The sequence below is a fragment of the Neomonachus schauinslandi genome, chromosome 14 (assembly GCF_002201575.2).
Source record: "Neomonachus schauinslandi chromosome 14, ASM220157v2, whole genome shotgun sequence".
Lineage (NCBI taxonomy): Eukaryota > Metazoa > Chordata > Mammalia > Carnivora > Phocidae > Neomonachus > Neomonachus schauinslandi.
Genome location: NC_058416.1, coordinates 65,525,564 through 65,553,054, shown reverse-complemented (window position 1 = coordinate 65,553,054; position 27,491 = coordinate 65,525,564). Strand labels below are relative to the sequence as shown.

General features: G+C 48.7%; 2 protein-coding genes across 3 annotated transcripts; one reads left to right on the top strand and one right to left on the bottom strand.

The window, feature by feature from the left end:
• Positions 1–14,089: 14,089 nt before the first annotated feature.
• Positions 14,090–18,224, top strand: LOC110578349 (tubulin alpha-3 chain). The gene is made up of 4 exons (XM_021687883.2): positions 14,090–14,225; positions 15,098–15,246; positions 15,566–16,246; positions 17,928–18,224. Exons 1-4 carry the CDS (start codon positions 14,105–14,107, stop codon positions 18,222–18,224), a joined length of 1,248 nt encoding a protein of 415 aa, XP_021543558.1. The 5' UTR covers positions 14,090–14,104.
• An 812-nt stretch (positions 18,225–19,036) lies between these two features.
• MZT2B (mitotic spindle organizing protein 2B) lies at positions 19,037–27,131 on the bottom strand. Of its 2 annotated transcripts, XM_021687933.1 has the most exons (4): positions 26,912–27,128; positions 26,553–26,701; positions 25,448–25,627; positions 19,037–19,875 (listed from the first exon to the last, which is right to left on the bottom strand). In XM_021687933.1, the coding sequence occupies exons 1-4, from the start codon at positions 27,073–27,075 to the stop codon at positions 19,718–19,720; spliced, it is 651 nt and encodes a 216-aa protein (XP_021543608.1). In that variant the 5' UTR covers positions 27,076–27,128; the 3' UTR covers positions 19,037–19,717. The 2 variants fall into 2 exon arrangements, with proteins under 2 accessions (XP_021543608.1, XP_021543607.1); XM_021687932.1 differs by lacking the exon at positions 25,448–25,627 and having other exon boundaries at positions 26,912–27,131.
• Between the last annotated feature and the right edge of the window lie 360 nt (positions 27,132–27,491).

The window sequence follows — 27,491 nt, the reverse complement described above, 5'->3', positions numbered from 1 at the left end:
TTTCTTTCTTTCTTTCTTTCTTTCTTTCTTTCTTTCTTTCTTTCTTTCTTTTTCTTTCTTTCTCTTTCTTTCTTTTAATATAATTCTTAAGGGCCGTAGGATTTCTGGAATAGTAAATGAGCAATGGCTTCCATTTAAAGTCACCAGCCGCATTAGCCCCTAATAAGAGAGTCAGCCTGTCCTTTGAAGCTTTGAAGCCAGGCATTGACTTCACCTCTCTAGCTATGAAAGTCCTAGAGGTCATTTTCTTCCAATAAAAAGCTGTTCCTTATTGTTTAGTGTAGCCACCTTCATGAATTATCTTAGGTAATCTTCTAGAAAACTTGCTGCGGCTTCTCCTTGCACTTTAAGTTATAGAGCTGACTTCTTTCCTTAAACCTCATGAAGCAACCTCTGCTGGCTTTAAACTTTTCTTCTGCAGCTTCCTCACCTCTCTCAGCCTTCATGGAATTGAAGAGTTAGGGGATTGCTCCGGATTAGGCTTTGATTTAAGGGAATGTTGTGGCTGGTTTGATTTTCTAGCCAGACCACTAAAACTTTCTCCAGATCAGCAATAAAGCTGTGTCTTTTCATTTCTCTATCATTTGTGTGTTCACTGGAGTAGCACTTTTTTAAAAAAAAAGATTTTTATTTATTTATTTGAGAGAGAAAGAGCACACACACGCACAAGAGCATGAAAGGGGGAGGGGCAGAGGGAGAGGGATAAGCAGACTCCCGGCTGAGTGGCGAGCCCAATGCATGGCTGAATCCCAGGACCCTGGGATCATGACCTGATCTGAAGGCAGACACTTAACTGACTGAGCCACCCAAGTGCCCCTGGAGTAGTACTTTGAACTTTCTTCTAGAACTTTTCTTTCGCATTCTCATCTTGGCCAACTGTATGGTGCAAGAGACTGGGTTTTGGCCTATCTTGGCCTTGGGCATGCCTTGCTTACTAAGCTTACTCATTCCCTCCTTTTGATTTAAAGTGAGATACATGACTCTTTCTTTCACCTGAACACTTAGAGGCCATTGCAGGGTTTTAATTGGCCTAATTTCAATATTGTTTTGTCTTACGGAATAGGGAGGCCTGAGGAGAGGGAGAGAGAGGGAAACAGCCAGTTGGTGGAACAATCAGAACACACACAACATTTATTGATTAAGTTTGCCATTTTATATGGGCATGGTTTGTGGCACCCCATAACAATTACAATAGTAACATCAAAGATCACTGATCACAAATCACCGTAACAGACGCAGTAATAATTAAAAAGTTTGAAATATTATGAGAATTGCCAAAATGTGACAAAAGACACAAAGTGAGTAAATACTGTTGGAAAAATGGCACTGATAGACTTGCTCAATGAAGGGTGGCAATGCTCAATGCAATTTATAAGATTTATAAAAAACTCAATAAAGTGAAGCACAATAAAACAAGCTATGCCTTTACCAAGGAGTGTGATTCTTGAATCATATGGTAAGAATATGCTTAGTCTTTTAAGAAGCTGCCAAGCTGGGACAAACACCATGAGAATTCCGCAGCCCACACGAAATCATGAAATAACCTGAAGCAAAGTTGAACCTTTCTGAACTGGAATGGGGTTTGAATGAAACTAGCAGTGAAAGCTTGGTATGTGTACTGCTGGCTCTCCCTCTCTGAGGTCAGCTCTGTGTCCCTGGGTGTGGCCAGAGCCCCAGGCGTCTTAGCCTCACAGAGCAGGAACAGACAGACTCAGGCTGCGGTTCCTGCTGTCACCATGGTGCAGCCCTGTGATGCCGTCGGCAGGCAGATGACCGGGATGCACCTGTCTGCAGCCACACCATCCTGTGAACTCTCGTCGGCAGGAGCTGGGGATGGGCCTCAGGAGCAATGTGCTGCATTAGGCTGCTTTGTATGCCAGAGGCTTCCCCGAAGATGCCGTGCAATTCACTCCCTACGTGTTTTTAGACTGAATTGGTCAAAGAAGGCTGAGTGTACTGTTTACCAGCTAAAAGTTGCTGCAGCTGTTTGCAGGGACTTGGCCTTCTAGTTTTGTAATTAAACATTTTATGGATTTTTAAGATTTGTGACATTCAACTAATTTTCACATTTTTTGCAAAGTGAGGGTTTAATATGTTATTTCAGATTTGTGTAATTCAAACTGATGTAAAATGCAATCATGCTATGTTAGGGAGGAGAAAGGAAACGGAAGGGGCGACCGGTGTAAGATGACAGCAAGTACTACAGCTTGGGGTTCCCTTCAAACATGGCTGCTAATAAAAAGTCCCCTGAGACTTGCAAAAAAAAAAAAAAAAAGAAGCTGCCAAGCTGTAACATTTTGCATTCCCACCAGCAATGAATGAGAGTTCCTATTGCTCAGTATCCTCAGCAACATTTGGTAATGTCAGTATTTTGATTTTTGCCATTTTAATAGGTGTAAAGTGGTATCTCATTGTTTTTTCAATTTGCAATTCCCTAATGACATATGATGTTGAGCTTCTTTTCATATGCTTATTTGTCATTTGTATATCTTCTTTGGTAGCTGTCCGTTCAGGTCTTTTGCCCATTTTTATTTGGGTTGTTGGTTTTCTTATTGTTGAGTTTAAGAGTTCTTTGTATATTTTGGATAACAGTCCTTTATCAGATATGTCTTGCAAATATTTTCTCCTAGTCTATGGCTTGTCTTCTCATTCTTTTGATGGCTAATTGATTTTTGGCAATCGTTGCAAACTAATTCAATGTGGGAAAAGAATAGTCTTTTCAACAAACTGTGCTAGGACAACTGGTTATCCACATGCAAATGAATGAAGTTGGACCCTTACCTCACACCACACACATAAATTAACTCAAAATGGACCAAAGATCTAAATGTAAGAGATGAAATTATAAAACTCTATTGTGACTTTGTTAAACTACATTTAAAAAAAAAAGATTATTTATTTGAAAGGGAGAGAGAGACAGTGGGTGCACGAGCGTGGGGCAGGGAGAGGGGCAGAAGGAAAGGGAGGGAGAAACTTAAGCAGACTCTGTGCTGAGTGCAAAGCCAGACACTTAACTGGCTGCACCACCGAGGCACCCCTTAACATGTGTTAAGTAGAGCCCTGGAGGCACTGGATGGTGAGCCTAGGTTCAAGAAGGTCATAAAAAAATTGAAATAGAGAAGTTTATTACTCACAGGTCCTAGAGGGAGTACATAGCATACCGTGAAGGGCCACACCAGGAGGTTAAGGCAGGGTTAGGCAGAGAGCTCGGCAGAACCCGGGGTACATGCCTTTATTAAGGTCTATAGGTGGAGTGCTTTGAGGTTTCCAGGCTAAGGCTGGATTGGTCAATTCAGGTTTTGGCAAACTTTGCAGAGGTCTTATCTAAAGAGTGCACAAGGGGAAGGCCCTGGGCGATGCCTGGAGAATGCTTATCACAAGGACAATTAAGAGAGTCGTATCAGGAACTTACATTTACTTGTGACTCTGTGGGCTGTTATCTAGAGCATATACTCTTGGGAGGGATCAGTATCAGTTTAAGGCCCCTGCAGGCTCCTTAGCCACACAAAAATAGTTGCTGAGGCAGCAACATTATGGACTAGTTTAGATAAACTCTCAACAAACTCTTAGAAGAAAACAGAGGTGTACATCTTCATGACCATGGGTTAGGCAATGATTTTTTAAAAATATGACACGAAAAATTCAAGCAACCTAAGAAAAGTATAGATAAACTGGACTTCATTGAAATTTAAAACTTTTGTCCTTCAGAGGACACCATCAAGAAAATGAAAAGGCAATAATCCACAGGATGGGAGAAAATATTTGCAAATCATATATATGATAAGGGGGTTGTATCCAGAATATATAAAGAACTCCTACAACCCAACAATAAAAAGATAAGTAGCCTAACTTGGGGGGAGAGGGCCGCTTGGGTGGCTCAGTCAGTTAAACATCTGCCTTCTGCTCACTCATTATCTCTGGGTCCTGGGATCAAGCCCGTGTGCTGCCTGCTCAGCAGAAGTCTGCTTCTCCCTCTCCCCCCCGGCTTGTGCTCTCTCTCTCTCACTCACTCTCTCATTCAAATAAATAAATAAAATCTTGGGGCGCCTGGGTGGCTCGGTTGGTTAAGCGACTGCCTTTGGCTCAGGTCATGATCCTGGAGTCCCGGGATCGAGTCCTGCATCGGGCTCCCTGCTCAGCAGGGAGTCTGCTTCTCCCTCTGACCCTCCCCCCTCTCATGCTCTCTCTATCTCATTCTCTCTCTCAAATAAATAAATAAAATCTTAAAAAAAAATAAATAAATAAAATCTTTTTTTTTAAATGTTTAAAGGTTTTATTTATTTATTTGACAGAGAGAGAGAGCACAAGCCAGGGGGAATGGCAGGCAGAGGGAGAGGGAGAAGCAGGCTCCCTGCTGAGCAAGGAGCCCGATGTGGGACTTGATCCCAGGACCCTGGGATCATGACCTGAGCAGAAGGCTGATGCCCAACTGACTGAGCCACCCAGGAGCCCCTAAATAAAATCTTAAAAAAAAAAAAAAAGCATGGGGGGAGGGGTAAAAAATGGGTAAAGGATCAGTAATGGAACAGATAGATGGTAGATATACTTGTGGTGAACATAGCATGATATATAAACTTGTCAAATTACTAAGTTGTACACCTGAAACTAATGTAACACTGTATGTCAACTCTACTCAAATAATAAAAAAATATATATAAATATAGATGGGTAAAGGATCTAAGTAGGCATTTCCCCCAAAGAAAATATACAAACATCCAATAAGCACATGGAAAGATTCTTGTCATCATTAGCCATTAGTGAAAATAAATAAATACATCTTTAAAAAAAATGTATAAAACAGAAATATTTACTGAGAGTTAAGTCCGGGAAAAGTTAGTGACCTCCACCCTAACCACCTTATGAATAATAGGTGCTTGCTACCCTGCTCTCTATCTCCTGCTGTTTTGTGACCCTAGACAGAAGACTTGTCCTTCCTCACCCCACACCCTGACCCTGCCGCCACTCAATTGCACCTCTGCACTTCTGGAATCTGCAAGTATATATATATATATATATATATACCCCACCCCCCGAGACCTCCCGTCATACCATGGTGGTCGCCTCCTAGTCGCACGCCAGATTTCACCTCCTCTCAGTGCAATGCCACGCGCCCAACTGCCTGCCAGCCTTATATATATATATATACATATATACATATGCATATACATATATATATATTTATTTATTTATTATTTTTAAGTAGGCTCCCTGCCCAATGTGGGGCTCGAACTCACCACCCTGAGATCAAGAGTTACATGCTCCACTGATTGAGCCAGCCACACACCCCGACATTTTCTTACGTCAATACACTCTTCTCAACACACTAATTCTTCTTACCCCCAGACCACACTCTCTCTGAAATCTGCCAAAGCAAGGGAGGAGTGTGGAGCCAGAAAGTTGTTCCCACTGAATGCATGGTGGGTGTGTTGCTCAAACCCAGACCATTTGAACTGCCCCTGTGAACATTACCTCATACCTCAATTGACCTAGAAGTGGTAGGTAGGGCAGGAAATCTGCATTTTGCATCTGTGTTTTTGAAAATTTTTACATTATATTTATAAATTATTATAATGTGATCTATGTTTATATTACTATATATATTTTGTATTTATTTATTTATTTATTATATTCTCAATATTTAACTCGTTTTTGGTCCTGCCTTCTATATGAAAATTCTAGTTCATTCAGGTAGTACTTAGAAGAGCCAAGAGAAGCGGCTCTTTTCTTCTGTAGGGTAAACATAGACTCTCCCATGGACCATCAGCAGGTAGTGAATGGAGGTCATCAAACTCCCTTCCAGGAACCTTGCAAATTCTGTGTTTCCTTTAACCAAGAAGTGCGAGTGGGTGGGTGGGTAATTCTTTGGCTTTCTGCAATGTGGGGTCTCCTGCCCCGATCCTCACCCTGTGGCCGTATGCACTCCCTAATTGGCCAATCCAATTTGCATCTGTGGCTGGTTTCCAACCCACCCAGTAAAGCCAAACTCCTTGGTCTGGCCACGGTCATGCCGGCCCCACCCAGAACCTTCAATGTCACCTTCTTCTCCGCAGTCCATGTGCTCCTGGCTGAATCTTGCAGCTCTCAGACCTCCCTGTCCGCAGGCCCGCTCTGCCCACGCCATCTATGCCTCTTTGCTGCTTGGAAAACTCGCAAGACTTACCTTTCAGACCTCGGTAGATCCTGTCTCCTAGAAGGCGGAACTAACCTTTCCCGCTTTCCTAGAGCTCCCCAGCCACTTCCTGCAGAGAATCTGTCACGTGGTCCACATCATATCCTCTTCTTGCAGAAGTCCTGTTACATCTGGCCCTGAGAGACCCAGGACTTAAAAATTCTTACCAGTCCAGGATACTAACATCAGCACCAGTAAAAGGCTACTAACGAAATAACCCTTAAATGTATCTGCTCAAGCTTAAGTCTGCAAAACCCTTTCACCGTTAATAGCCCTTGTCACTTCCAATACACCTGTACAAGTAAAAACTAAAAATGTAGGAAGACTACACTTTACAGACGAACATATGGGGCTCGGGCGGGGTAAGCTATGGTAGCATGGCCTCCACCCCTAATCAGGGGCGCCCCGCGGCCACCCCTCCCTAAGCGGGCATTAGTCCTACAGCTTTCTGCCAACGTTCCAAAAGACGCTCAGCCTCTGCATTCCCACCACCAGGTCGCCACTTCCCGCCCAAAGTGATGACCAATCAAAAGCGATTTCGCCGGTCAAGAAAATAGCCAATCACGATTTAGATCCTGACCTGGGACCCGCCCCTGAAGCGGTTGGAGCCAATGGCATTCGCGAGAGCAGCGAGCCAATCAGGACGCGGGACGCGGCGTGGCTGGCAGGCAGTTGGGCGCGTGGCATTGTACTGAGAGGAGGTGAAATCCGGCGTGCGACTAGGAGGCGACCACCATGGTATGACGGGAGGTCTCGGGGGGTGGTGAGGCCGTGGGGGACAGACCCAGGTGGCAGTGGGGGGCGCGAGGGTGTCCCTGACTCCGCAGCTCCGGGACGCTTGTGCCACCCAGGAGCGTGCGGGTCAGGGGTTGGCGCCCGCTGCCCTAGCCCTTCCAGACTCTTCTTTCCCTAAGCAAAACCAGGTGCTGCACTCGAATTCTCTCCGACTTGTCCCTGTTACTCTGTGGGCTCACGAGGGCGCTTATATGTAGATAGGCAGTATTTACAGCGTCTTGAATTAAGAATGGTAGAAAATGCATATATATGCAGAAAAATCTTGCTTCCTTCATGAGATAAGGTGTGTGTGAATTTATTTATTTATTTATTTGGGTTGGTTTATACTTAGAGTTTTCTTAGTGCTAAACCAAGCAAACAGTAGATATGCTTATATTCCCCTTTCTTGCACCAAAAGTAGCACACAGTATACACTTTTGTACCTTGTTTTTGCATTGTAGGAAAAATTCAGCGCCCTCCATATCCGCAAAGATCGGCATTGTTGTTTATCGCTGCATAGTATTCTCGTGTATGGCTGTAGATTATTCAGCCTGTTTGGGGTCGCTGGATACTTGGATTTTTTTCCAGTCTTTTATACATGAAGCTGCAATGAGTAATCATCTGTGCCTGTGCCCTTTCTTACTGGTGTAGGTGTATATGCGATGCCAGAAGTGGATGGCTGTGATTTTGTAGATATTGTCAGATTCCCTGTTGGCAACATATGAGAATTCCTGTCTTCCCACAGCAGGCTAGGCTTCTGCCTTTAAGTCATGCATTTTTATATCCTCAGCTCATAGATCTACTAGGTAGTTGGTTGAATTCACACATTAATAGTTTAAACATCAATTGAACCTAGCCAACACCTCTGTCATTGTGCATTTCTAAATAAGCAGTGCCCAAGAGGACAGCCTTAGGTGGAGAGCAACCAGAACAATCTTCTGACAGGACTTCACATGGTCCAGTTCAAGTTTCACTTGTTCCCACTTAACTGAGGCTGAGAGCTCATCCTGTTTCCTCTGCTGATTACTCTGGTAGCTTCCAAACTTTATATATATGTGTGTTTGTGTGTGTGTGTGTGTGTGTGTGTGTATAGATATATATATACACAAACTATATAATAATTCACTATATAATAATTCATACTAACCTCGGCATTCTCCCTTTGTAAAAGTTGGCTTTGAGGCTTCTCTTATTGGTCATTGCACAGCATGAAATCAAGCTGCTCAAATAAATTACTTGTAGAGGTGAATTATTCCAAGTATAAAGGAAAGGTATCTTCTGTTACCATTCAGGTAAAAGGAAGCTTCAAGATTAGAAGATATTTGTGCATTTCATCATTTTCAGGAGCTGTTATTTTTAGCAGAGTTTTCGTTTTAAGAAAGAAAAACACTGTGATTTTTTTTAAAAGATTTTATTTATTTATTTGACAGAGAAAGACACAGGGAGAGAGGGAACACAAGCAGGGTGAGTGGGAGAGGGAGAAGCAGGCTTCCCGCTGATCAGGGAGCCCAGTGCGGGGCTCGATCCCAGGACCCTGGGATCATGACCTGAGCCGAAGGCAGACACTTAACGACTGAGCCACCCAGGTGCCCCAAAACACCATGATTTATTCTTTCAGAAGAGCTTTTCCACCATTGCTGCTTGATATGATAGGTTCTTCTCAAGTTGAAATGCCTAAATTTTGATTTTTAAAGTTCAGAGTGCTTAGTTGAACAAACTAAATTAGGAAACTTCTGGGGAGGGGGAGGTGGTGACAAGTCGGTGTGAATATATGTTGGCCATTCTAGGTACTTTTGTCTTTGTTAGAAGGGTTTGTGTCTGAGGATGAATTTAAAGCGAATCCCAGCAGCAGAAATTTTGCTTAAAATCCAACTTTGTGCATCCCTGAGCCTTATCATAAAGTTGAGTACCTTCTGGAGAATTTGTCCCTGCCTCTAAAGGTAATTTTTTTTGGGGGGGTGCTCAGTATTGCAGTCTGGTTGAATCAGAATTAGACTATCAGCTGTGATTTAGTCCCTTGTCTTTCACTTATTAAACACAAGGCCAGAAGCCGAATTTGGGGGCTTTAGACCATCAGTCCTAAAAGCTAGGAGATTACAGTGTGGGGTTAGGAAATTAGAAACAACTTGAAGTAGTTTGAGATTTTTCCTTTTTTTTTTTTTTTAGATTTTATTTATTTATTTGACAGAGAGGGAGAGTACAAGCAGGGGGAGCGGCAGGGAGAGGGAGAAGCAGGCTCCTGCCGAGCAGAGAGCCCAACTCGGGGGCCGATCCCAGGACCCCGGGATCGTGACCTGAGCTGAAGGTAGACGCTTAACCGACTGAGCCACCCAAGTGCCCCTAGTTTGAGATTTCTGAACTGTAATGTGATCATAATTAGATAATGGGAAAATAATACCCATGGTTTAAATGGTCTGGGCTTGTTGTCAGGAGTGCTGGAGGTCGAGGCAGCTGAGGGTCTTGGCCTTGCTGTTCAGGGCTGTGGTGATGGTGACTGGTGGCAGGAGCAGGGCTGCTCAGGGCTCTGGGATCCACTCTTCCCTCCCACTACAGATCAAACTTTTATTTGAATAATTTGGAATTTATTTTGGTGGAGAATATGGTCTGCTTGGCAAATGTTCCCTGTGCATAGGAGAAGAATGTATATTCTGCTGTGTGGGGTGGAGTATTTTCTAATGTAACTTAGGTCAGTGTGGTTGATAGTGTTGTCCAGGTCTTCTGTGCCGTGACTGATTTCCATCTGGTTGACTCAGTTATTGAGAGAATGTTGGTCCTTGATTGTAGATTGTCTGTCTCACCCTTCAGTTCTGTGATTCTTTGAATATTTTGAAGTTCTGTATCAAGAAGCTGTGACTCTAATGATACATAACCATTACGGATTGTTCCGGCTTCCTGTTGAATTGGTCCCTTTACCATTATGAAATGACCCCTTTCCTTAGTAAAATACTTTGCTTTGAAAGCAACAGTGTTGGTCCTGGCCTGCTCTATCCCACACTGTCCACTACCAGGCTGAGTGCCCTCTTCCACCTGGCCTCCTGTGAGCTGTGTGCTGTCAGCCAGGTGTGACCCAGGCAGCCCCCTCACCAGGGACAGTGCCAGGAACTTAGACACTCTGTGTTCCTGTCCACTGTGGTGCTCTTGGAGGAGTAGGAGACAAGTGGCGGAGTGGGAGGCTCCAGGCTCACCACCTTGTCCCTATGTGCCCAAGTGACGTCACTGCCCTGCCGTGTGCTGGTGCACTCCTCCCAGCCCTTCTGCCCTGCCTCATCCAGGGTGGTGTTTCCTCTAAACCTGCTTGGAGGAACACCTGATGGGCCCATCCCATCCATTCCAACTCCCTTCTGCTAGACCAAGGTCAGTCTGTATGCGAATAGCAAGCCAGTGTCAGCAGAAAATAAAATGAAATCAAAACCATACTGCTCATCTAGCCACTCTAGCTTGCCTTTGGTTTAGCCTTAGCATGGTATATCATTTTCCATCCTTTACTTTTGAACCTATCTCTGGGCTTCTTGTAGTTAGCTTATAGTTAGGTCTTGCTTTTTCTCTGACAATCTGCCTGTTAGTTAGATATTTTCATTTAATTTGTAATGATGTTTAATGTGATTATTGGTATGGTTGGGTTTAAATCTACCAGGTTGCTATTTGTTTTCTGTTTATCTCCTGTTTGTTCCCTCTTTCCTCTTTTGGATTATTTTTATGATTCCATTTTATCTTTTTTTATTAGCTTTGTGGCTATACCACTTCGTTTTATTTTTTTGTGGTTACTCCGGGGATTATAGAGCACATCTTCAGTCAGTCACAGTCTGCTCTCAGGTGATATTATACCATATCCCAGCAGTATACCTTCCATTTCTCCTCCTTGGCCTCTGTGCTACTGTTGGTCGTGTTTTAATTTTATACGAGCTATAAACCCCACAGTAAATCATTGTTTTTGCTTTAACCTTCAATTGTATTTTTAAAATACAATAAAAAGTCTTTTATGTTTGCTCACATGTTTAGCAGTTTTGGTATTCTTCATTGCTTTGTGTAGTTCCAATGTTCCATCTAGTGTTTTCCTTCTGTCTGGTGTAATTCTTTTAACATTTATTGTAGTAGTGATCTGCTGATTATTAATTCCCTCAGTTTTTTTTTTTTTAAAGATTTTATTTATTTTTTAGAGAGCGAGCGAGAGAGAAACAGCATGAGAGGGGAGAGGGTCAGAGGGAGAAGCAGGCTCCCCGCTGAGCTGGGAGCCTGATGTGGGACTCGATCCCAGGACCCTGGGATCATGACCTGAGCCGAAGGCAGACACTTAACCATCTGAGCCACCCAGGCGCCCAATTCCCTCAGTTTTTGAATGTCTGACAAAGTCTTCATTTTGCCTCTTCTTTTTAGTTTTATTGAGCTATCACTGTCATAAAGTAAAAATAGATTGTATAATTTGACAAGGTTTAACGTTTATGTATTTTTAACTCAATCAAATCTATTGTATTATAATTATTTACCAGTTAGTATTTCTGTAAAGTTTTTAATTTAGCAAACTGCTAATTACATGATTAAACTTATGAACGCAGTAAAATCTAGACAGAGTTAGAATAGGTCTTTCAGGGGCGCCTGGGTGGCTCCGTCGTTAAGCGTCTGCCTTCGGCTCAGGTCATGATCCCAGGGTCCTGGGATCGAGTCCCCCATCGGGCTCCCTGCTCCACGGGAAGCCTGCTTCTCCCTCTCCCACTCCCCCTGCTTGTGTTCCCTCTCTCGCTGTCTCTCTCTCTGTCAAATAAATAAAATCTTTAAAAAAAAAAAAAAACAGGTCTTTCAGGGGCACCTGGGTGGCTCAGTCATTGAGCGTCTGCCTTCGGCTCAGGTCATGATCCCAGGGTCCTGGGATCGAGTCCCCCATTGCGCTCCCTGCTCCGCGGAAAGCCTGCTTCTCCCTCTCCCACTCCCCCTGCTTGTGTTCCCTCTCTTGCTTTGTCTCTCTCTGTCAAATAAATAAAATCTTAAAACAAAAAAACAGGTCTTTCAAAACACTGATCTTTTAGCAGTGCAGAGGCTCTCCCTTGGTTAGTTTTTTTTTTTTTTAAGGTTTAACTTTTATTAACATATTGATAATTCATGAAACCATCACCTCAATAAAGATAATAGAACTCCTGTTACTCCAAAAGTTTCCTCCTACCCCTTTGAAAATCCTCCCTCTTGCCACTCCTGCCCCACTAATAACCTTCTTAAATGTATTTTCTAGAATTTTATAATATGGGATTATTGAGTTCATTTTTTGTTGTTTGAATTCGTTCATACACTATAGTTGCTTTTAGATTCATCCATGTTGCTGAGTATCACCTTTTTTGTGGTAAACTACACATGGCACCAAGTTTACCATTTTAACCATTTAAGTATAATTCAGTCGCATTAAGTATAGTCCTATGTTCCATAAATATCACCACTTCTATTCTAGAACTTTTCTGTCATCCTCACATTTTTTTTAAAGATTTTATTTATTTATTTGACAGAGAGACAGAGCGAGAGAGGGAACACAAGCAGGGGGAGTGGGAGAGGGAGAGCAGGCTTCCCACAGAGCAGGGAGCCCGATGCGGGGCTCGATCCCAGGACCTTGGGACCATGACCTGAGCTGAAGGCAGATGCTTAACCGACTGAGCCACCCAGGCGCCTCCCCCCAACCTTTTCCTCTGTAACATATAATCAGCTGTTAATTCCATCCAGTGTGTTTTGCATTTCAGGCATTCTTTTATCATTAGCAGTTTGATATAGGTCTTTCTTACCTTTCTTCATTTTCTCTTCTACCTTCCTGAGATATGGATACATAATACTATTTTAATGTTCTCGTGTACTAGTTCTGTCATCAACTAGTTCGCCAGTTTGTATTGATTACTTTTTCTTTTCATATGGTCATATATTCTGTGTGTGTGTGTGTGTGTGTGTTTATACCTGTTAAGTTTAGATTGACATTATGAATTTTATTTTATTTTTTTTTTAAAGATTTTATTTATTCATTTATTTGAGAGAGTGAGAGAGAGAGAGAGCACATGAGAGGGGGGAAGGTCAGAGGGAGAAGCAGACTCCCCGCCGAGCAGGGAGCCCGATGCGGGACTCGATCCCGGGACTCCAGGATCATGATCTGAGCCGAAGGCAGTCGCCCAACCAACTGAGCCACCCAGGCGCCCGACATTATGAATTTTAAATTGTTGGGTGCTAGGTTTTGTTTTTTGTTTTGGGGTGTTTTTTTTTTTTGGTATTGCCTTAACTATTTTTAGGCTTTCTTCTGGGATGCTATTAAATACCTAGAAACAATTTGATCCTTTTGAGGCTTGCTTTTAAGCTTTAGGTGAGTTCCAAACAGCCTTTAGTGTAGGTCTCATTTGGCCCCACTACTGAGGACTCCCTTCAGTCCTTTGTGAGTTAGAAGGTCTTTCCTTCATGGCTGATGTGAGGTCAGGAGTCCGTCACACATGGGTGCTGAGTGCTGTTCCACTGTAGACTCAAGTGGGACTCTGCTGATGTCCACAGGGTTCTTTCTGTGTAACTCTCTCCCCTCCACTATTAGCACCATGGTTTCTATATGCTTTGGCCTCCCTGAACACTGAATTCTCTCTCAACTCGGGGAGGTCCCTGGGCTTTGGGTTTCCTCCCCTACCCCCCACCCCCTGCAGCCTGGAAACTTCCCAGCAGTCTTCCGGGCAATGCTAAGGCTTACATTGTTTGAATCACTGTCTTGTGCTGCCTGTTTTCCATGACTGTAAACTTATTTTATATATTTTGTCTGATTTTCTAAGCCGTTGTTTCTATTAATTTTTAACATTACTTACTGATGGCTTGGAAGACTAATTTATAGTGAGTCTATTGCTATTCATAGTTTAAGTGTATGTACATCCATGTTGGATAGATAAGTGTTCAGATATAAAATTATCATGGAAGCTCATGGGATGTAATGTCTGAGGAGATCTTAAGACAACAAAATATTTTACAAATACTAACTTATGATTTTGGGTCTCATTTACATGCCATATATTGTCGATTGCCTTGAAAACAAGGAGGTCTCAACGTTTATGTTCTGGTTCCCAGCGCGAGTGCATCTCTATCCACGTGGGGCAGGCAGGTGTCCAGATCGGCAATGCCTGCTGGGAACTGTACTGCCTTGAACACGGAATTCAGCCTGATGGTCAGATGCCAAGTGACAAAACCATCGGCGGTGGGGATGACTCGTTCAACACGTTCTTCAGCGAGACTGGGGCTGGCAAGCATGTGCCCAGAGCGGTGTTTGTGGACCTGGAACCCACCGTGGTCGGTAGGTCCTGGGGCACTTGGGCGGCTTTCCTGGGACAGTGGGAGGGCCTCCCTGTGCTCCTTTGACTCCTTCCACAGAAAGGATGGGACGTGCAAGTGTATGCCTGTGGCTGTGTTAGGTGAGAAACTACAGGGTTAGTGCTTCAAGTGTCTTTGGCACCGAGGCTCCTCATTTAGGAGAACCTAATGTGCAGAAAAGAGGGGCTGGTAATAGATTCACTCGTGGCCGCCTCAGACCCAGGCAGGTGGTTGTGTGGACCCGGTGCCGGGTCTCGGGTCCCTCCTTAACGCTGCCCACATGGTGATGCTGGTGCACGAGAGTCGTGACCTGAGTCTTAGACACGGAAGGTAAATAGAGACCATTCCTTGGGATCCTCCAGCTGAGAAGCCTGAGGGGGTGGCCAGGGAGAGCTGCCAAGAGAGGGCACCTTTCAGGGGCCACCCGGGAGAAGACAGAACGTCAGCCTGAAGCGTGTGAGCCGCAGGCCACCTAGGGTGCCCTGACGGGACTGCCTGGCAGAAGTCATGCTGACCTGGTGACTGTCTAGTATGTCAGGGCTTTTTAGTCACACTCCTTGTGTGTAGCTACAGATGGGAAGAAATAATCGCGTGTGTGCGGGTGTGAGCTTTTTCCCTTCTTTGGGAACCCATCAGATTGGACTTTGTACCTCCAGTGGACTTCCGCTGCTAGAGCCACAGACCACAGTTGTGGTCTGCATGTCACACAGAGACGTTTCCTGTGAGACACCGATGCTGCCGACCCCCAAGGCACAGCCCGTGCGTGGTAGATCCCCGAAGGGTCCCCAAATCCCTCCCCGTCGGTGAGTTAACAACAGGCCTTAAAGACCCGCGGCCCACGCGTCCTCTTTGTAGATGAAGTGCGCACGGGGACCTACAGGCAGCTCTTCCACCCAGAGCAGCTGATCACCGGGAAGGAGGACGCAGCCAATAATTACGCCAGAGGCCATTATACCATCGGCAAGGAGATCGTCGACCTGGTCCTGGACCGGATCCGGAAACTGGTAAGGGGGCGCCGAGAGGGCTTCCTGTGGACGCTGCCCTGGACGGGAGGGTGGCGGGGATGGGGACCGGGAGGTCATTTTGGCCAAACCCCAGGCCAGAATCTTGAGTCCACGTCTTCCTTCACGGGTGGCTTCAGTGCATCCGTCGTCCACCCATCTTCACGTCTGCCTTGCTTTGCTTCTGAGTGTCACGTGTGTGCGCTGCGGCCGATTCGAACGCGTAGCGTCCTGCAGAGGAAAAGAGGAGTGACCGTGGCTCGCTGGAGGTCGGCGGTGTGGCTTCTGCAGGCACTGACCCACGGTCTGTGCTTTCTCTCAGGCGGATCTGTGCACGGGGCTGCAGGGCTTCCTCATCTTCCACAGTTTCGGGGGCGGCACCGGCTCTGGCTTCGCGTCTCTGCTCATGGAGCGGCTGTCGGTGGACTACGGCAAGAAGTCCAAGCTGGAATTTGCCATTTACCCAGCCCCCCAGGTGTCCACGGCCGTGGTGGAGCCCTACAACTCCATCCTGACCACCCACACGACCCTGGAGCATTCTGACTGTGCCTTCATGGTGGACAACGAAGCCATCTACGACATATGTCGGCGCAACCTGGATATCGAGCGGCCCACGTACACCAACCTCAATCGTCTGATCGGGCAGATCGTGTCCTCCATCACGGCCTCCCTGCGATTCGATGGGGCCCTGAACGTGGACTTGACGGAATTCCAGACCAACCTGGTCCCGTACCCCCGCATCCACTTTCCCCTGGCCACGTACGCCCCGGTCATCTCTGCCGAGAAGGCCTACCACGAGCAGCTGTCCGTGGCCGAGATCACCAATGCCTGCTTCGAGCCGGCCAACCAGATGGTCAAGTGTGACCCTCGGCACGGCAAGTATATGGCCTGCTGCATGTTGTACAGGGGGGACGTGGTCCCGAAAGATGTCAACGCGGCCATCGCCACCATCAAGACCAAGCGCACCATCCAGTTTGTGGATTGGTGCCCGACTGGATTTAAGGTAGGACTGGGTAATGTGGTGTGGTTTTACCTGTCAGCAGCAGCAGACCAAGCACACAATGCCCTTTGTGGAGAATACCTCCATTCCTTGGCAGCCAGCCCCTTGGTTATAAATTAGGGAGCCAGAGTGATAATTTATTCATTGGTGCCTTTTGAACTTCCTTCCTGAGGAATCACACTATATATCTGTGGTGAGAATTTTTTTTTTGACAGGAAATTTTTGGAACGATTTTTGTTCCTCCTTTTGGGTGGTGAATTAGTGTGGGGAAATGTAGTTTGGATTTAGAAATGTAGAAATTTTCAAAGCATTTTGACAATTTATGTGGATATATGAAATTGGGGCATTATAAACATTGCTGTCACTAAAACCCACTTTATTCCACAGGCATTTAGAAATTAAACCCAATTTAAATGTTCCATGCAGTGTTTGATTTAAAGAAAAACTTTCATGAATATTTTTGGGATAAAATGGCAACATATTTATTTCTCATTTGGTAAGCTCAACAATTTTGGCCTGAGTTTGCCTCCAACATAGTTTATACCAGCCTTCCATTCGATACAGGGTAGGAAACTTGCTGTTGCTTTGCAGCTTTGTCCAGTACTTGAATACTAAACCCTATCAATGCTTTCCATCTGGAAAAATGGGCTTCTCTCTGCCTTGCTTTTCATGCCGTCTCTGTTGGCTCAGAACTCACTGCTTCTGGTGGGCTTGCTGCACTGGGTCCTTAACCAGCACTTTCTACTCTGGGTTCAGGGGTCAGCACGGTTGGCAGACCAGCCACCTAGTTTTGTAAATAAAATTTTGTGTGAACACAGCCACACCTGTTAATTGGTGTGTCGTTGTGGCTGCTTTTGTGCTACAAAGACAGAATTAGTAATTGTGACCGAGACCATGTGGCCTGCCCAGTCTCGGATACGTGCTGTCTTGCCCTTTATAGACAAAGTTTGCTGAGCCCAGTTCTAATTGACCCTATGTATTGCTGCCCAAATCTCTGGTCACATTGTCCCCTGGTTTGGAAACTATTCTAGAATGCCTCCCCTTTGGTCCCAGCCCTTGAATATCACCCCCATTCTCCTACTTAGCACACAAATAGGCCATCTCCTGTTGCAGCAGTAGCAACAGTCTTCGGACCTCTGACAGCGTTCCTGTCATCCTGTGATGCACATACTGGCTCAGTCGATGGGAGTCGGGGGTATGATCTCCCCTCGTGATAAAACCATAGCGCTCTGACCTGAGTGGAAGAGGTGTCAGCTACAGAAGTGAATCCCCAACTGTGGAAGCCTATGGAGAAAATAATATCTGAAGAATAGAAAGTAGTATCTATCTATCTATGTAGCTATCATCTGTTTATTTATTTTATTATTTATTTATTTTTAGGATTAACTTTAAGTGCCTTTTATTCCAAGTTTTTAGAAGAAACAGTCCTGTTACCTGAGCACCTCACATGGCTCAGGTGCTGGGACACAGCCCTTCTGGCAGCTTGGGCCCGAGCCAGGCTGGCCGGCTCCAGGGCTCCTTTTTCCCCATTGTCCTTGTCTAGAAACCAGCAGCCTGCTCACCTGACACCTCGCCTGGCACGAAGAAGGCACCTACATGTCTTCTGTTTCCATGAAAGCAGCCACCATTTCTGGGTTTGACTGAAGCTTCACGGGCTGTTTTCTTTTCTTCCCCTCTCTCGCAGGTGGGCATCAACTACCAGCCCCCCACCGTCGTCCCCGGCGGTGACCTGGCCAAGGTGCAGCGGGCTGTGTGCATGCTGAGCAACACTACCGCCATTGCCGAGGCCTGGGCCCGCCTGGACCATAAGTTTGACCTCATGTACGCAAAGCGGGCCTTTGTGCACTGGTACGTGGGGGAAGGCATGGAGGAGGGGGAGTTCTCTGAGGCCCGGGAGGACCTGGCAGCTCTGGAGAAAGATTATGAAGAGGTGGGTGTGGATTCCGTGGAAGCAGAGGCCGAAGAAGGGGAAGAATACTGAATGGGAGCGGGGCTGGCAGGGGTTCTCCTCCCCCCACCCCCTCCTGCCACCCTGCAGCACATCTTGTTTCCAGTTGTTTACAATTAAAGTTTCTCTAGAAGCGTCTGTCTATGTGATGCACAACGGGACACACATCTCTGCCGGCAGGGATGGGTAGGACCCCAAGGCCTGCTGGGCCACATGGAAGGCTGTCCCAGGCTGCACTGTAGGAGTGCGGTGTAGCCCTACTTATATCTGTAAGGAGCCACTGTTGCTGTGACATGACCTGGGGAAACCCTCCAAATCAAGGTTTCAAAGCACAAAGATTTCCTAGATTCTAGGAAAATGGAGTTAGATTTTCAGTTGTGTATGTCATTTTTCAGGCTTCTCTGTTAATGGCACATGGTAAGAGTTTGGAATGAAGTTTGAACATCTGAGGTCCGTGGAAGGGGGCTGTTGACAAAGTCCCTAACACTGTGGGTCACGTGTAGGGTGAGGACATTTTTTTTTTTTAAAGATTTTATTTATTTGACAGAGACACAGCGAGAGAGGGAACACAAGCAGGGGGAGTAGGAGAGGGAGAAGCAGGCCCCCCGCGGAGCAGGGAGCCTGACGCGGGGCTTGATCCCAGGACCCCGGGATCACGACCCGAGCCGAGGCAGACGCTTAACCGACTGAGCCACCCAGGCGCCGCGGGTGAGGACATTTTTAGGGGGGAAAGATCTTACTGGATTTTGCATGGTATTCACAGCCCACAGGGTGAGCTCTAGGTTACAACACAGTTCATCTTTGACTTTGCTGTGCACGTACCCTATATGACAGCATCCCCCCTCCATACTCAGGCCCTTACAGCTGAGCACCCTAGGAACAGTCTCGGCAAAAGCACTACCTTTCCCTTTACCAAAACACGTTGACGTCTATTTATAAAAGATCTAGGAATACAGTTGACCCTTGAACAACAGGAGTTTGAATGGTACAGGGTCAACTGTATAGATTTTTTACAGCATGGTAGTGTAAATGTATTTTCCTTATGATTTTCCTTTCTTTAGCTTCCTCTTATAATAAGAAATACAGTCTGTAATACATATACGAAGTATGTACTAATCGGCTTTATATTATTGGTAAGGCTTCCTGTTAACAGTAGGCTACTAGTAGGTAAGCTTTGGGGATTCAGAAGTTATACTCAGATTTTCAACTATGCAGGGGGTTGGTGCCCTAACCCTTGTGTCGTTCAAGGGCCAACTGTACAGATATTTTCTCTCCAACCTGAAAATAAGGTACAGGAGGGTGAAATCACTGGTTTAAGTCAGTTCAGCTGTAGCACAGCCAGGCCCACCAGGCAGAACTGATTCTAAATCTTTGTGTCTTAATATATTCAAAAGGTGATAGAAAACAGCTTGGATGGACCCTTGGTTTTTCACAAAGCTTTATTACCAACTGGGGGAAAGCTCAGGTAGCCTCTGCTAGGGGACTGGCAAAGCCCAGAGCTGGATGGCGTGAGAAGTCTGCCCATCTCAGGTGCTGCTCCGAGTGGGGCTCTTCCCCGGCCCGCCCCCCTTGGGCAGCCTGGTGGCACTGGGTTGTCGGGGCATCCTTTGGCTGGATCCTTCCCGGCCACCGCGCTCTGCCAGTGCTGGGCCTCCACTCAGAGCCGTGCTGCCTTTGTTTCTCCCTGAGCAGACACAGAACACAACCATTAGGAACCAGGGCAGACTCCACAGTCGGCACGTCGACTACATTTGTGTTCCTTGCACATTACGTCTAGCACATCTCTGTCCGAGCTTTTCAGCCAGGAACCCCCTGTCAGCCCTGAGCCCTGAGGCTGAGGACTGCCTGGAGATGGCACATCCAAGAGAAGTCCTGGGCCGAGTCAGGAGGCCCTCAAGCATGGGTCCTAGGACAGAAGCAGTGCGAGGAGCATTGGGGAAAGTCCGCAAGGCCCATTTCGGGAAAGGTGAGCTCGGCTGGTTGACTCCTGCCCTGGAAAGGGAAAGGACCCGGCCGACCACCAGCAGTGCAGGAGGGCTCACCAGCTGGGCTGCTACCTGCCGCCTCCCCCGGCATGCCCCGTTCCAGATTGCCCACAGTGGAGCTGTGTGCACTGACGGTGCAGGAGGCACAACCATCAGAATGGAAGTCAGGCTTTTGGATTTGGGTCTCGGAAGCTCCTTCACAGGCGTTTCCCTACCCACCTGTCAAGCCTCTTGCCCTCAAGTTCAGCTTCCGGATCCTGTGATTGGGCTTCTGCCAAGGCTTGAGTGCTCAACGAGACTTGCCCTGACCACAGGTAGTCACATTCAGATGGAGACCACTGGTGCAGATATCCCTTGACTTGTAAATTACTTACCTTACCCTCTTTCTGTGAAGACAGGAAAATCTGCAACCACACCTAGGCCAGAGCTTTATTTTAAAGGAATGGCTTCCCTGGCCTCAGGGTGTTGACAGCATTCATAAGACTGACAGGACACCACAGTGGACAAAACGTATACTCAGGGAGCAGGCTCACCCACTGGGTCACAGTCCCTCCCCATTGGGCCTCCCTCAGCCAGGGCTCTTCTCCAGCCTGGCAGAGTCCACCCTGTGGGCTCTGACCAGGGTATGTGTCCTGTGTTTGACCCTTAACCTCAATGTCCGTTAGTAGTCAAATAGCCCGCACTGGGGACTTGTAGGTTTTTGGAGAAAAGACACCATGAGGTTTCTTGGGGGGCATGTTAAGTCATTCCTGTTTTCCCATCTGTCATCTTGAACAAGGGGAGGCACCTGCATTTGCAGTACTGCAGACCCTGGCTCCTCCAGGGCATCAGACTTGCTGTCCAAGCCCCCTGATACAACTACATTCTCCCCAGGATTCTTGCAGCGCTAGGACAGACCTCCTACAGAGCATTTCTGAACAGCTCCTCTCCAGAGAACAGGGGGTCTCTGCTGCCCAGTGGGCTGGAAAGGGTGACACGGTGGCACACTTGAAATTCTGACAGCTCAGATTTTCCCTTGCTTTGCTACCCTGGGCTTCACACTCAAGTGCTTGCGTACAGTTGATTCAACAAAGATGTAATTAACAGGTTACCCAGGGCGGAGGACATGTGGTGGGGTGAAGCTGGGCCAACTCAGCCTGCCAGTGACTCATGGAAAAGACAGATACAAAGTAGAGAGCTGTCACCACACATTTCCTTTTTCCTGTTACCAATGCTGATATTCTGGTCCCCACTGACTGGTCAGTGGGCAAGGATCCTGTCTCCTATGAGTGCATGCGCCCCACCACATTGCAGCTCCCAACATGCTCTTGCCCACTCTGAGACCATGTCCCTCTCCAGGCTGGGCCAGGCTGACAGAACTCATCTGTAGCACCTGGCCTAATCTGGGGTACTTAGGTGCCCCGCAAACTCAGCTCAGGGCACTTCTGAAGGACTTGCAAGTACAGCTCACCCCCAGCAAATGGCAGGGTGGATCTCAGATGTGGGCCTGAGTCTGAATGGAGCTTTTCTTCAGCATGCCACGCACTGGAATTTCCTCTCCCTCTCAGTATAGTGACCAGGGCCCTTCCGGAAACGCAAGGATGAGAAAAAAGGAGAAAACAGCAAATAATGTTCATCTTTAACCTTGATGAGGCTGATAATCCCTGGAAATAAGACTCCAATGTAACTTTGAGCCATAAAAAGCATTAACAGCACCATCTAACAATGAAAGTAGACCATTTATCCAGCTCTGTGCAATTCTTAGAACCTTCAGGAATCATGTGCTCTCAGTTAGTGGGGAGACTCAGGCAGGCCTCATTTTATGCAGAGCTGGGTAGGTTGAGGAGAGTGACATTCTGGACTCAGGAGAATGGTGTGCAGGGCCTGTCAGCGGTCAGACCTGCTCTGTTAAGCCTGGCTCAGCCATGTGCCCCTGGACCCTGCAAGACTTTCTGGAGCTGGTCCTATCTGCCCCAGGTCCCTGCGTGGGGTAATTAGGGTCAGAGGGAATGGAGGATGGAGCTGAGCCAAAGGTGGGAGGGGTGATATGCCCCCAGGCCCAATACCTGAGCGGCCCTCAAACAGCTGAAGACAATGACCACTGAAGGTTAAAAAGTCTGTTTCCCCTTCCCCGCCCCGAAACAAAACCCCAAGTGCAACCTGAAACACACACCCTACAGCTGGGGAGCTGGCCGACCCCAGTGGGACCTACTGTGCCATCTACCTCTGGTGTGGCCCGTGTGATCCTGACTCCCCATCCCCGCGAGCCCTGCCGGCAGAGCTGGGGGGATCAAGGGTTGACAGAAAGCCTGAGTGCGGGTTGCTGCTCCCATCCTGCCTATGGTGCCCAGGAGCAGCCTTCCTCCTTCATGGTGCCAGTGCTCCCTAGTGCTCAAATGGGCTGGTGGGGCTGCTGAGGCCAAATATTAGTGACCATGAGTGCACACCAGATGCATGTTGTGTGAGGAAGGAAAAGAACAGGAGGTTGAGGCAGCACAGCAGGCGCCCCGATATCCTCAAGGTTGGCTGGCAAGTTGGTGGCCAGGATGAGTGAGCGGCCAGGACCGTCCATCACTGCTACCACGGGCAGGTCTACACCCACCAGCCAGTCCTGCTGCCCTTTCTGGCTGAGTACACAGGATGGGCTTATTCAGTGCTTCCAGAACACATACAGACGTAACGACAAGGACTCATGTGCACCGTGGACATGTGCACCGTGGACATGCACACATGCATCTTTAACCCTTACTGTAGCCTATGCTTCTCAGGAGGTGTGGCCCCTCCTGCATGTGTACATACAGCCCTGACTCAGTGTTTCGGGCAAAGTGTCGCTGTGATTGTTCTTGAGCAGCGCTGTCCAATAGAAATATGATGTGAAAAAAAAAAGAAATACGATGTGAGCCACATGTGTCACTCATTTTCTAGTAGCCACATTAAAAAGTAAAAAGAAACAGGAAACTTAAATAATGTATTTTAATTAGCCCAAATGTGCAACATTATCATTTCAACATGTAATCAGTATAAAAATTACTCGTGAGGTATTCTCTTTTTGTGCCAGTTCTTTGGCATCTGGCCATCTGATGTGTACTTAACCTTGCAGTGAGTCTCAGCTGCACCAGCCCTGGGGGGCCCATGGCTTCCATATTGGACAACGCAGCTCTGTGTCAGGCTCACAGCTTCTGCACACCAAACTTCATCCTACATGTTCTGGAGGAACATCTTTTTAAAGTATACACTTTCCCGGGGGCCTGAGCGGCTCAGTTGGTTAAGCGTCTGCCTTTGGCTAGGGTCATGATCCCAGAGTCCTGGGATCAAGTTCCGCATCGGGCTCCCTGCTGGGTGGGGAGTCGGCTTCTCCCTCTGCACCACCCTCCCCACCCTCATGCTCTCTCTCTCTCAAATAAATAAAATCTTAAAAAAAAAAGGTATGCAATTTCCCTAAACTTCAACAGAGAACACTCAACTGAATTTTATTTTTCCTCAGTGACCACACCCCTACCAAGACAAGCATTTACCCCCTCTGTGCTCTTAGGGTCTTCTGTTTCTCCATCTTTTGCCTAGTAAAGGCAGAAATGAATGAGCTTATCACTGACAGTCGCCACAAGCCACCTGGATGGCCAGGGGACAGGAACCCAGATGACCCGCTGTGCCTGCTGCAGCTTACTGGATCAAACTCCTGAGTGTGGGGTGGGGGCGTCCAGCCCTTGGTCTGCAGCAGCTCCACACCCCAATTCCATGGGAAACCTAAGGCCAGTTAGCCCCAACAACCCCAAGCCCCCATCACAATCCTAGTACTACAATCCTAGTCCCCCAACTGATCACTCTGACAACTCTCCTTGTTTTCTCCATCCTAGACCCTGCCCAAGTTCTGTGTGGACAGATTCTGCACATGTGGCCTCAGAGCTCTTGGTCTCTGACAGCCTCTGTCTCTTGGCCACCACACACTCCTGGCATGGGCCCTCACGTGCCCTGCTCCTGTGCCCCGCTCCCCTTCAGTGCCTCCCCACCAAACCCTCTTTCCAGGCTGCCCTCTACCCTCACTGGGCATCTCCCCAGGGTGTCCATGTCCTCATATCCTGGTTGCTGGCTGCCCAACCCAGCAGACCCAAGGCCTAAGCACTTGAGAAAACCTCACAGGGCCCAGCACTCCATGCCACTTCTATCCCTGTGCTTGGGGCTTCCTCCCCCCCTCCCTCAGAGCCCCTCTATGCCAGTGCTCCCAGGGCCAAACCCACATTTCCTCTTGACTCTCTACCCTCCCCCACCCCTTTCCCCCCTCCAAACTTGGGTCTGCTCCCACCAGGGGCCTGGGCCTGCATCTCTGGCTGGAGCCCTCCCCACTCCCCCTACCTCAAAGGGCTGCGGGGCAACAGGACTCTGAGCCCGCTTAACACTTGCTGCCCCAGCAAGGCCGGCTACACTGGCTACCTCCCGTCTCTGTCACCACTGATTGATCTAGCCATCTCGCTCCCTGGAAGGAGGATGTGTCCATCTCAGAGCGCCCCTGAGTCCTCAGCCCTGACAGCCAGTTGGGTACCCAGTCACTGGGTGAGCAAGTGGCAACGCCCCCTCAAATGAGGAGAGCTGTTCCCAGTTTCTCTCTCCTGCCCATTGATTCCTCAATTCAGCCTTGCAGTCTACCCACCTCTGCCCTGCCCTGCCCTGTCCCTTGGCCCTCCCCCACCCGGCCGGCCTGAGCTCCAGGTAGCACCCAGAACAGCGAGGTAGGTGATGGTGGGGAGGGACATGGAGAGGACAGCCAGGGCACCTGTGGGATCTCAGGCCCTCACACACCCAGCTGGTTCTGGGGCTCCAGCCTCATCACACGTGGCAATCCCTGGAAGGTACCCTTGGTTCAGGAAGCAGGCAGGAAAGGGTAATCACAGCTTATACTCTAGGCTACCTGACCAGGTGGGTGACAGCATTTAAGGGCCAAGGCATATCTCACACCTAAGGCTTTATTCTCAACATCAAAGTAAAGGCTCTCCTGTCCCTCTGCCTATTGTCCTCTTCTGGGGTGAGGGCACCTCCACAGAGTACAAGTCTCACCTAGCAGAGCTGGCCTCTGGGGAGCAGAGGGTGTTGGTCCCATTCTAGAAGAACTGCAGGTTGTCTCTAATAAACTGAGCCATGAAATCGTGTCCCGACCTCTAAGCTGTGTGGCAGGAATGACCCATAAGGTCCTGCCCTTGCAGCTCATCTCGAAGCTGCTCTGACTTTCTGGGGGCCACAGCAGTTTCCACAGAAACAAGAAAGAGCACCAACCCCCAGAGATAAACCAATAAACGCAACCTGCGAAAGGAGAGAACAGGCAGCAAGAGAACCGGAGGGAACCGGGGGGCCCTGGAGAGAGAGGCGAGTGCGTGGCAGCTGGGCCGTGGAGCAGAACCGGAGAGGCCGCAGGCCGCGGGGCCGAGGAAAAGGAGGGCCTTGCAGGGGGACTACAGTTCTTGGCAGAGAGAAAGGAGGCCTCTGGAGGTCAGAGAGAGACACAAAGAGAGTAGATAGAGCGTGGATCAGTTAGGAAGCCTGCGCTCCAGTGCCCAGGGCCTCTCAGGACAGGGGGCGTGGGTACCCAGGGCCCTGGCACTCCCACCCACGGGGGCCCAGCCTGCACCCCACCCCAACACCAGCCCCTTCTCAGGATGTCTGTGAGTGCCTGAGTGCTTCTGGCCAAGCATTCAGAGCGTTTCTGAAATTGGGAGCAGATGCGACACACCAGGAGGCCGCAGTTGGAGCTCTACTGGACACCCTTATAGCAGCACCTGCTTATCCCCCAGTCATGACTCTCAAGAGTGAGGAGGCCCCTGAAATTTGAGCCCAGTGCTGTGCCCACTCAGGCCTCTGCATCCCGTGTGTCTAGGGTAGCCCGGGGCTGCCACACTGACCCCTGTCCTGCAATCTGAGGAAGGAAGCTCGGCTGGCTATGTTCCTGAGCAGCACCTGGGCCCCCGTCGGGTACAGACGAAGAGGGGGCAGGAGGGCCTCTGCCTGGCCCACTCCCTGAGCACTTTCCTGGACGCTGTACACACCGTGAGAACAGGAACCAAAACCACCTGGTTCCTGTCTTTGTGGAACGAAAGCACTTCTACCCAAGGAGGCAGGCAGAATCTTAGATGAGGCCTGGCCTACTTGGGCCACCCTGGACACCCATTTTGCATCCGCCTGATCTGGACTTGCACATGTGCACTCTCAAGGGTAGCAACGAAGCCAAAGCTGGGGACTGGAAACCAAGAGGGGAGCCCCTGGATGGTCCCTGCGGGTCCGGGGAGAAGACCCACAGTAGAACCCGGCCACTCAGGGCCAAGCCTGCGTTGTGCCTGGCGCTGCCCACTTCCCTCCCCTGCCAGCCACCGCCTGAGCCACAGGGGCAGGGCGCACCGGGCCCAGCTCTGACCTCGGGTCTCTGGCACGCTCGATGTGGGCAGAGACACGGCTGCGGGGTCCTGGGCCTCGCCCACCAGCCTCTGGCCAGCACACATGGACTTGAGCATCTGGAAGACGGCGAGGGGCGCCACGTTCAGCTTCAGCAGGTCCACCAGGATCCTGGAGAGAACCCAGGCGGTGGGCAGTGAGCCCTCCTTGCCCGGGCCTAGGAGGGCCACCTCCCTCAGGACCCCAACTCTACTCTGGGCGCCCAAAGGGGTCCGAAAAGGGCGGGAGGGCTCCCCCAGACCAAAGGCCGGGGCAGGGGAGCGGGAGAGCAGGGGCGTCTGGGGGTAGGACGAGCGCGCACTCCCACCCGCTCGCGCTCACTTGAACACGTCGGGGTCAATGGCGCCACCCGCCGCCTGCGCCAGCTCGTACAGTTCCATCTCCTCGGCGCTCAGCACCTTCTTCCGCCGCAGCGCGAGCTTCTGCAAGGCCGCCTCCAGCCCCGGGGGCGCTCCCGGCCCGGGGCCTGCGCCCGGCGCCGCCATGTACACGACCGGCGAGAAGGCGAGCGCCGCGCTCGCCCCTCTGCCCCCGCCTCCGCCGCGCCCCTCCGCCGCTCCCACAGCGCCCTCTACTGGCCCCGCCGGCCCTTCCTCTCCCTGCCGCGCGGCAGAGGGCAGGGACGGGTTTGTCTCGTCTCCGCCTTTTGGTCCGCATTTACCTGCGGCATGAGACGTGATAAAAGCAGAAAAATGTTCATCTTTAGCCCCGAAGGCTGACCTATAACCTGCATAGTTTTGATAAGGATCAATAAGTACTGGCTGCTACATTCTTAAAGGGTCTCATGACTGCCAGTTAATATCGAGCTGAATGATAAGCACCAGAGAAATCTTGGGAAAATAGCTTTAGGACTAGAAATTCCGAGAAGACATTTATGATCCAATACTCCCTGCACGGCTTC

What these genes read in the sequence shown, in the direction of transcription:
- MZT2B (XM_021687933.1), bottom strand. Translation starts at nt 27,075, where the DNA reads ATGGCGGCGCCGGGCGCAGGCCCCGGGCCGGGAGCGCCCCCGGGGCTG. An exon ending in ATTGACCCCGACGTGTTCAA is followed by an intron (nt 26,702 to 26,911) that starts GTGAGCGCGAGC and finishes GGTTCTCTCCAG; the next exon opens with GATCCTGGTGGACCTGCTGA. An exon ending in GAGCGTGCCAGAGACCCGAG is followed by an intron (nt 25,628 to 26,552) that starts GTCAGAGCTGGG and finishes TCTGACCTCCAG; the next exon opens with AGGCCTCCTTTCTCTCTGCC.
- LOC110578349 (XM_021687883.2), top strand. Translation starts at nt 14,105, where the DNA reads ATGCCAAGTGACAAAACCATCGGCGGTGGGGATGACTCGTTCAACACG. An exon ending in CCTGGAACCCACCGTGGTCG is followed by an intron (nt 14,226 to 15,097) that starts GTAGGTCCTGGG and finishes TCCTCTTTGTAG; the next exon opens with ATGAAGTGCGCACGGGGACC. An exon ending in TGGACCGGATCCGGAAACTG is followed by an intron (nt 15,247 to 15,565) that starts GTAAGGGGGCGC and finishes GCTTTCTCTCAG; the next exon opens with GCGGATCTGTGCACGGGGCT.